At 35.5% G+C, this 9458-nt stretch overlaps 1 protein-coding gene across 1 annotated transcript; it reads right to left on the bottom strand.

Moving 5' to 3' along the window:
• Positions 1–3878: 3878 nt before the first annotated feature.
• Positions 3879–9373, bottom strand: LOC144435277 (large ribosomal subunit protein bL12m-like). The gene is made up of 5 exons (XM_078123865.1): positions 9261–9373; positions 8266–8443; positions 7651–7725; positions 7298–7438; positions 3879–6565 (listed from the first exon to the last, which is right to left on the bottom strand). Exons 1-5 carry the CDS (start codon positions 9317–9319, stop codon positions 6449–6451), a joined length of 570 nt encoding a protein of 189 aa, XP_077979991.1. The 5' UTR covers positions 9320–9373; the 3' UTR covers positions 3879–6448.
• Between the last annotated feature and the right edge of the window lie 85 nt (positions 9374–9458).

Raw genomic sequence — 9458 nt, 5'->3', positions numbered from 1 at the left:
GGGGTGTAGTTGTAGCCATATGGAAGGGTATAATTGATGGTATTAAACGTATTGACACTAACATGACAGATGCGATATTTTTGTTGTTTAATGCAGAATATTTTGGCACTACTAAAGATATTTTACTTGGAGCTGTTTATGTTCCACCGGAAGGTTCACATGTGTACGAAAACGAAAAAGATGGTATCAATATTTTAGAAAATGAGCTTATTCGATTGAATACACATTTCGAGCATGTAGACAATATCATTTTAGGTGATCTCAATGCAAGGATTGCAGAGGAGAATGATTATATAACATATGATGACGTAAGCTATCTCTCAATACCAGCTCATATTTACGAGGGTGATCTGTTTTGTATGGCTCGCAAATCAAAAGATAAGACTTCAAACAATTTCGGTAAAAGTTTGCTTTCTTTGTGTTGTACACTTTCAATGCATGTATTAAATGGTAGATTTAATGGTGACAGGGAAGGCCACATTACATGTACAGCCAGCAATGGTAAAAGTGTTGTAGATTTCATAGTCGTATCGTCTTGTTTATTTGATTCAATTGCGGATTTTAAAGTTGGAGATAGAAACGAATCGGATCACTTTCCCATTGAAAGTGTTTTAAGGTGTAAATTACATCGACACACAGATGGAGACATGAATATGAATGAGTTCACAAGGTATAGATGGAATTCTAAAGAAGAGCATACCTTTGTAAATAAATTTGGTACAGGTGATGTGGCCAACCTCTTAGAGGAGTGTAATGCAAATATTGGTGTCAATAATGATGAAGCGATCGATTGTATTGTTAAAGCTGTCAAAATGGCGGGATCTTGCATGAAATGTCCAAGTGGTACACAAAAGCGATCGCGCCAACAACAGCCCCCATGGTTCAACCGTATTTGTCAGCAGCAAAAACATCAGGTGAAAAAAAAATTGTATGAATTTAGGAAAAATAGCACAGAAGAATCTTTGCACGTCTACAAACGTAGTCGAAACTTGTTCAGAAATACATGCAGGAAGTTTAAAAGAAACTATGCTGATACATTATCGACAAAACTGAGAAACCAATGGGAGCATGTTTCAGGTAGTGATGGTATGTGGGCCATGATCAAAGACAGTCAGAAAGGATCACGTGATAACCCGTCAATTTCATGCAAACAGTGGGTCGACTATTTCACAAAATTAAGCAACCCTCAAAATACGTCATTTGGTGTAACTTTTGAGGAAGAGAATAGTGTAGGTTTGGATTCAGATGATACGTATTTAGATATTTTGAATTCAAGCATCACTGACGAGGAAATCATGAAAGTGGTATTAAGATTGAAAAACGGCAAATCACCTGGTCCAGACGGCATACCGTCAGAATTTTTCAAATGTACTGTATCTACCTTGTTGCCCATTATGAATAATCTATTCAACAATATTTTTGATACAGGTAATTTCCCTAAAGGATGGTCACGTGGTGTTATTATCCCATTGTACAAAAAAGGTTCCAAATCAGATCCCAATAATTATAGGGGAATAACCTTATTAGACGTGTTTGGGAAAATATTCTGCAGTGTTTTAAATGATAGGTTATATAGATGGGCTGAAAACACTAATGCTATTTGTAATGCCCAAGCTGGATTCCGTAAAGGGTATTCAACAATGGACAATATCTTTTCTTTACATGCTATGATTCAGAACTACCTCAGAAGAAGGAGAGGGAAATTTTACTGCCTGTTTGTGGACTTTGCAAAAGCGTTTGATTCCGTTAATCACAAATGTCTGTTTTTTAAACTTCAGTCTATTGGCCTCTCTGGCAAAATGTATAACGTAGTCAAATCCATGTATAGTGATGTCAAATCATGTGTGCGTTTAGATGGGGGAGTGTCAGATTATTTTAATTGCAACATTGGTGTAAGACAAGGAAGTGTTTTAAGCCCTGTGCTATTCTCCTTTTTCATTGATGAATTGTATCGCATGATTAAAACTGTTGGTGTTAGGGGTATACAATTAACACAGGAAATGTATGATTTATTTATCTTACTTTATGCAGACGACATTATACTCTTCGCAGACTCTGTCATTGGTTTGCAAAGATTGATTCACGTACTTGCTGAATTTTGTAACAAGTGGAAACTCCAGATAAACACGGACAAAACAAAGGTTGTAGTATTCCGCAAAGGGGGTCATAATGCAAGGAGTGAAACTTGGAAAATGAATGGAAAGGTCATTGATGTTGTAACATCATACAAATATCTTGGTTTATTGTTGTCATGTAGGAACACATGGACAAAAGCTGTAGGTAATTTAGCCGCTCAGGCACGGAAAGCAATGTATTCAATTTTTAAGTTCGAACGAAAAGTTGGTACCGTCAAACGTGATGTTTATTTTAAACTGTTTGATTCTCTTATTGCACCAATATTATTGTACGGAACTGAGATTTGGGGATATAAGCAATATGTTATAACAGAAAGGGTACACTTAAAATTTTGTAAACATTTTTTAGGCGTTACCCAAAGTACTCCAAATGAAGCTGTACTTGGGGAATGTGGAAGATATCCCTTGTTTATTAACTCAATTACAAAATGCATTAAGTATTGGTTACGCCTTACTGGGCTCTCAGATGACAGACTAGCCGCGCATGCATACAAGCTCATGTTTAAAAATGACGAAAATGGTCACTCATCATGGGCCACAGAGATCAAACATGTCCTTTGCTCATATGGCTTTGGCATAGTTTGGCTTCATCAAGGTGTAGGGGACATGGCATCGTTCATTTCGGAATTCAAACAACGTGTAACTGATGTTTACAAACAGGAATGGTATAGTGAAATATGCACAAAAGACAGACTCAAAACATATCGTAATTTCAAAAGTATGCTGGAGCCAGAGAAATACTTGATGGAGATTACAGATTTAAAGTATAGACATGCGTTAGCCAGATTGAGATGTTCATGTCTCGGTTTAAGAGTTCAAGAGGGTATTTACACTGGTGTTGACATTGATAACAGAATCTGTGAAATTTGTACACAGGGTATAGAGGATGAATACCATGTCATATTTGTATGTCCACTGTATCAGAACTTGAGATATCTTTTACCTCAGTATTACTATATTTTTCCTACAGAAGATAAATTTTGTACATTAATGAGGTCAGAGTCACAAACAGTTTTTCGAAATCTCGGTAAATTTGTGTTTAAAGCCATTAACTTGAGAAAAGAATATTTTCTGTAAAATTGTTTCAATGAGTGTATAGAACGTTTACTTTCTTTTTTTTGTTTATCCTGTTCATATTTCTATATTGTTAAAATTGCATTATGTATTGTGTCATATTGGCCGGTGGCCTTAAGACAAATAAATACTATACTATTCATCAAACAATCCACAACAACTTGATGGAATCAGGGATGTGTGTGTTTGTATAGAATATAGAACTTTAAAAAAACAGTTGTGAAAAAATGTGTGTGGAGGGGGGGGGGGGGGTTGAGATTTTGAGTCTAGACTATTATCATACTATACTCAGACCGTTGGTGGCGCTCTCTACTTCAAATTATAAGTAGAGCATCACTATCAGTCAGAGTGTGGACTGCTATTAACGCTTGACTACAACACAGCAATAGCCAATTAGATTTCATTTCTAGAATGTGTCATTGTGCTCATGTACCAGACAAATTGGATTGCATTTATTTTTAGACTGCTTCATGTTGAAACTTTTAATGGCCAATACATACACACACATGTACACCCATACACACACATACATACATGCATACACACACACACATACATACATACACACATACATTCATACATACATACATACATACACACACACATACATACATACATACATACATACATACATACATCCAATACATACAAACAAATACATCGAAACCGTTCTATAATAATCCACTATTTAATTTGAAAAGAAAGCAATTTACAAGAGCAAATACTTCAAGATCAGTTCCAGCCTTTATTATTTGAAGGTAGATATATGAAACTTGTCATTTTGCCCAATCATATAAAACAGGCAAAAATCAAATATTACTTTTCATAATCTTTGGTAAAACAACACAAACATATCATTTAGTATCTCAGCTAATCTATCTAAAAAATCTTCCATCTACTATGGGGTGATGCACAATAGTGTCAGGAAACCTGGTACTTCCCCATCGATTCTCAATTTTGGTTTATTCCTATTGTTTTCTGCCAAATGGATTACACCAACACAGGAATATAGGGGTAGGTAATCTTACACCTTCGCTCTTTTGGTTATTTCTCTGGAGCACACCATGCAACTTTTACAATCCCTTAGTATGACACTGCAATCTCTCTGAATCTTTCTGTTTTCTTTCTGTCTTTAATGACAGCGATTTCTTCTTGATAGATACATGCAAAGTGCCATGGATAATCAGACAGTTCTGCTCGTGTAGAAACCCTTCTACATACACAGACAAACAAACACTAGAATGTTTTAATACATTGTACCCGCTTACCTCTCTAACAGTTTAGCAACTCAAATATTGAGTATTGGAATGTACAAAAATACACTGTCACATCCAAGTGATTCTAAATTTATATCCCCACATAACAAAATTCAGTTTTCTTAAATTTTGTTCAAACTTTCGGCAGCAGACGATAGCATAGTTTTTGAGTGTCTTGGTTAATTACAGAGGGAGACTAAATTTTCTTCTCAATTATGAGTTTTGAAAGAATGGTCTGGTCATATATATACATGTATTATGATTCCAGCAATTCTAGTAATTTGTGTTTACTATGAATGTCACTTCAACAACCGTCTCATCAATCATACCAGTCATTTGCATATTGTGTAGTCATTAGCATATTGTGATGTCATTTGATTTGTGACAAATGATGCATGGATAAAATATTCACATTCATTCGAGAAATACTAGCAAGTAACACCATCCAACTACCAGCACACAGGTTTTTGCACTATTTTACAACTATCAAGAATTTTCACACTACAAAGATATTATTTACAGAAGAAGTACAATTCTCAACATAATTTTTTGTTCCCTAAGCACCATAGATTTGTATATATTCCACAATACTTCAAAACACACAAAGTTCGACTGAATTTTTACTAAGTATCAAAATGGTGCATCTGTCAGCCATGTTCTCTGGTAACAATATAACATCTTTACAGTTCCTTGTTTCTAGAGTGTTTATACAATCATATAATGGTACTAGCTGTAACTGGGCGTAATTTTTTTCAACCAACAATATATTCCCTGAAAAATTCAAATACCAATAATTAGACACTGTACATGTCAATTAGGAATTGATTTTATCCATAAGTAGTACAGTAATAGGTTGAAATTAAAATTGCATTGGGGCGCTGAATTTAAGGTGTTGACCCAAAAATAAATTTGATTGGATTTATCGTACCATACGAGTACAGTTGCACAAATTGTTTACCAACAGGTGATTCAATACTATTCAGGGTGGACAATATTATGAGTAAGTCTTATATCTCACAAAACAGTTTTTTAAAATAACATTCCAGTTGCAGCTAGTGCAGCTTTAAGCCTTTATTGACAGTATTCGTTAAACATCTCCATGCTGTCTACTAAATTCCCTCCAATTTCATAAATCCTATTTTCATCATAGTCAACTTCTTGGAATAAGTTTTAGAAGCGTCAAGAAAGAAACTCTGCATTGGTATTTTGTAGAAGAATCTGCAATATGAAAGCAAGACCCACGGCCTTATTATAACTCTGGTTTCACTGATTGCATCAAAACAATGACAAATGTTGGTAGCAAACCTGAAGGGCCAGCACTTGGCAACTTTGAAAACAATTTTGCATGGAGTAAAGCCTTCAACAATCATTCTATCGATGTGGCATGTAAAACAGCCCTAACTCAAATGTCTCCTATATTTTGCCTGGGTTAAAAAAAGGCAAGGGTACACTGCATATGTATTGGACCCAATGTCATTCAATCTTGCCATGGCAGGCACTCAAAAATCCCTAACCCTAACGTTACATGTATTTGTCCCCATGATTTTATTTTGGTTAAAAAACAAGCTAAGGTACATATGTTGCACCCTGAATTGTTTTCAGTTTTGTCATGGTGGGTACACTACCATCCCTAACCCTAATGCTACTTCTCTTTTTCTTCTGTGCCAAATATACACAACCTTTCAATTGAGTCCAATGTTCTTTAGTCTTGCTACCAAATTATCTTTTTTGTTGACAATCAAACCCAAGAAATCCAATATGAAAATTATGGGATATATTTTGTATACAAAATATTCAAATATTGAAAACTAATGCTAAGAACCAATTTGGAAAACAACCCGGTGTCTCTCCTGGTAACTGAGGTAGCAAGTCCTTTGAAGAAAATGGAGTGGAAGTTGACGCTTGCAGAGCAGTGAAATGACATAACAGGTGCACCTTAAACTTCTTGGCATTTGTAAACAATAAATAAAAGTACTAAAACTATTATTCTATAACAACAGTTCCTCCAGCAGCTTCTATTTTTTGTTTAATTTCTTCTGCTTCATCTTTACTTATATCTCCTCTCACAACTTGTGGCGCTGATTCGACAAATTTCTTAGCCTGTTTGGAAATAAACAAATATTATGATTATATAGTTACGTTATTCATTTCTGAATCTCTTTTCTATTCTGGGTAATCATATTGACTACAACAGAACCCTGTGACATACAAGTGCAAGTGTAGCAAACTCGGGGTGTTTGCATGAGTGCTTGAGGTGTTCTCTGCGCCCGTACTTTCATGCGCAAAGTGAGTGAAAGTGCAGCAGAAAACACCGCAACCTCAAATGCAAATACCCCTGAGGCCCACACTGGTACTCAAGTGGCATGGGGGTTCTTCTTCAGGGTTATTATTACATATGTTTTATCTGAAACAGCAAGTTTCCATAAAAGTCATACTGTGTGATCACACACTTTCGTGTACAATGAACAATCATGCTATATCATTGCATATCATTTGCATGCAGGTATGCATTAATGTCTTCTGCCATTGCACTGCAGTGCAAATACCACTTGTATGTGCATGTACTGGTGCAAGTAATCTCTGGTACATATGTAATAATTGTTAGTATGGAAATAATTTCTTTGAAATGCTCTGATATTGTGACAATTTAATTTGCTCTGGTCACTCTTTTGATTTAGTCTTGTTTTGCTCCATTTGTAGTGATTTGTGTAAAAACAAATACCCCCACCACTAAATCCTATAAGTTACAGACTGTGTCCCTTTAAAGTTGCATACACAAAAATGTTTGGAAAGTAACTTGTTTAGTAATAATATCACTATCTTATTGCTTACCTGTACCAGGTTCATACCAGTTGTTAAACTTTTAATTTCCTTTATTAGTTTTACTTTGGTAGCTGCATCAAATTTGGTAAGTTTAACTGCAAAATGTGTCTTTACAGATTTTGGTGCAGCGTCTTCATCTTCTTCTTCGGCCTATAAAAAACACACACAGAGAGACACAGAATAGTTAACTTTTCGTCTTCAGTTCTATCTAGGTGAGGTGAAGAAGAAAAACTAATTTTTTTGTAAATCATATCTACTTTGCACACATAAATCACAATGCTTTCCTATGAATTGCTAAAATTTGAATTATTTATGAAATCATGGCATGCATCTACAACTGATAGATCTATGAATGACATTACCTCTGCTGTTGGGGCTCCTGCTGCTGGCATGGCACCTGCTACCATCATTGGAGCATCTTGAATTTTTAACGTAACCTATAAATACAAAACCATAACAGGACATTACATACTCATATTTTTTACTCTGTGTAACTTTATAGTGTTTAATGTGAAGCCTTCAGAAGAGTTAAACTGATAGGAATACATACATAACTTTACTTTGTAAAAAGTGATCATGTCATTACAGAGACGAGATTTTTTGCACTTTTTGCATCATTTTTCTAACCAATCAGACAGAACCTTGCAAAAAGACCCCCTTTTATACAACAATATCACCAGCAGCGAAACTTAGTGACTACACTTTGGCAGTTTTCGGTGACAACAAACCATATCCACAAATCTATTCCATGCAAAGGACACTGTACTATCACCAGTGTGTCCTCTCAGCAACCATGATGCACCACTGATCACTCGGTTATTTCTTGCACCAAAATTTGGTGTTCCCCTGTCCCTTACTATGTACAGTATTGACTCACAAGAAAGCCTTCAAGTACTTTTCCAAAAAAAAATTTGACCCAAAACATCAAAAATTTGTTTCTTATAAGATTGACATGCTGATAATTCCACACTTCTTACCTTTAATAGTTGATTAAGATCTGAAATTTCTGATAGTGTAAGTCTGGAGATGTCATCAACTAAACTTTGAATCTTGGCGGGATACTCTTTCACTTCACCATCAGCTACTGGTGATGGCAGTACTTCACTGCTGTAACAGCGTTGAACTCTGTGTATTGCTGTAACATGCCTGTAATAACTGAAAAATTTGGTATATAATAAATTAGAGTCGACTTGGTTTGGAGGGTTGACTGTTTCAAAATCTTAACAGTAAACAGACTGTTCTCAACACCTGTACTTAAATACATGAGTAGGTGGTACTGAAGGTAAATGCATGAAATCATTGTATGGAAATTGAACATTTGATCAGGCTACAAAAATTACCAATGACTCTTCCAATGTGTTAGTTAAGTATTTTGAGGTGTTTCTCCCGGGTTCGCAGATGTAAAACATTAAGCTTAAAAACATGTTGTGCTCGACTCAGTTATGACCCTTCTGCCATCAAAATATTTAACCAAGGTACATTTTTGTATGAAGTAATGGATGTGTGTGTCTATTTTCATGTACGCTTTTACTGAGTTTTCAATTTCTTCATATTTTTCCTTAACTTTGTTTTGTATTTTACTGTGTATACTTATCTTTTCTGAGTTGCTGCATGACAAATTTCTCCATGAGGGATAATAAAGCAATACTAAAAAAACATACACTCGTGTGTCAAACTCTTCACTTAAAAAAAACCTAATACAAGTTACAAATTAATATTCAGGACTTTAGGACCCCCCCCCCCCCACCACCACCACCACACACTTCTTCATTGTCTATTTTCATAGTAACACACTCACTCGATTGCTTACAGTGTCATTATTTCGTCACAGACTGTTCTGCTTCTAATGATGCAGTTGGAAAGGGAAAGCGATCGCATATTGATGACTTTAATGAGAGGGACCTTCAGCTTACGCAAACTGACAAGTACATGGTTAGAGATCAATAGATACATTTATCTATATACACATTACCTGTTTGCATGTCTTGCACGGCGAAGTGTGAAGTTCATACACCTACAGAGAGACGTCATTTTAAAGAAATCAAAGCGGCACAAACTACGAATACACGTGTGTGACCGATCTGGCTGACCCGAAATGAAGGAGGTTAAAACGGAAATAGTATCCTCTAAGTAAGTGGAAAAATATTCAAACAATTTGTATACCAAACCC

The sequence above is a fragment of the Glandiceps talaboti genome, chromosome 5 (genome assembly GCF_964340395.1).
Source record: "Glandiceps talaboti chromosome 5, keGlaTala1.1, whole genome shotgun sequence".
NCBI lineage: Eukaryota > Metazoa > Hemichordata > Enteropneusta > Spengelidae > Glandiceps > Glandiceps talaboti.
This window is presented reverse-complemented; position numbering and strand designations above follow the sequence as displayed.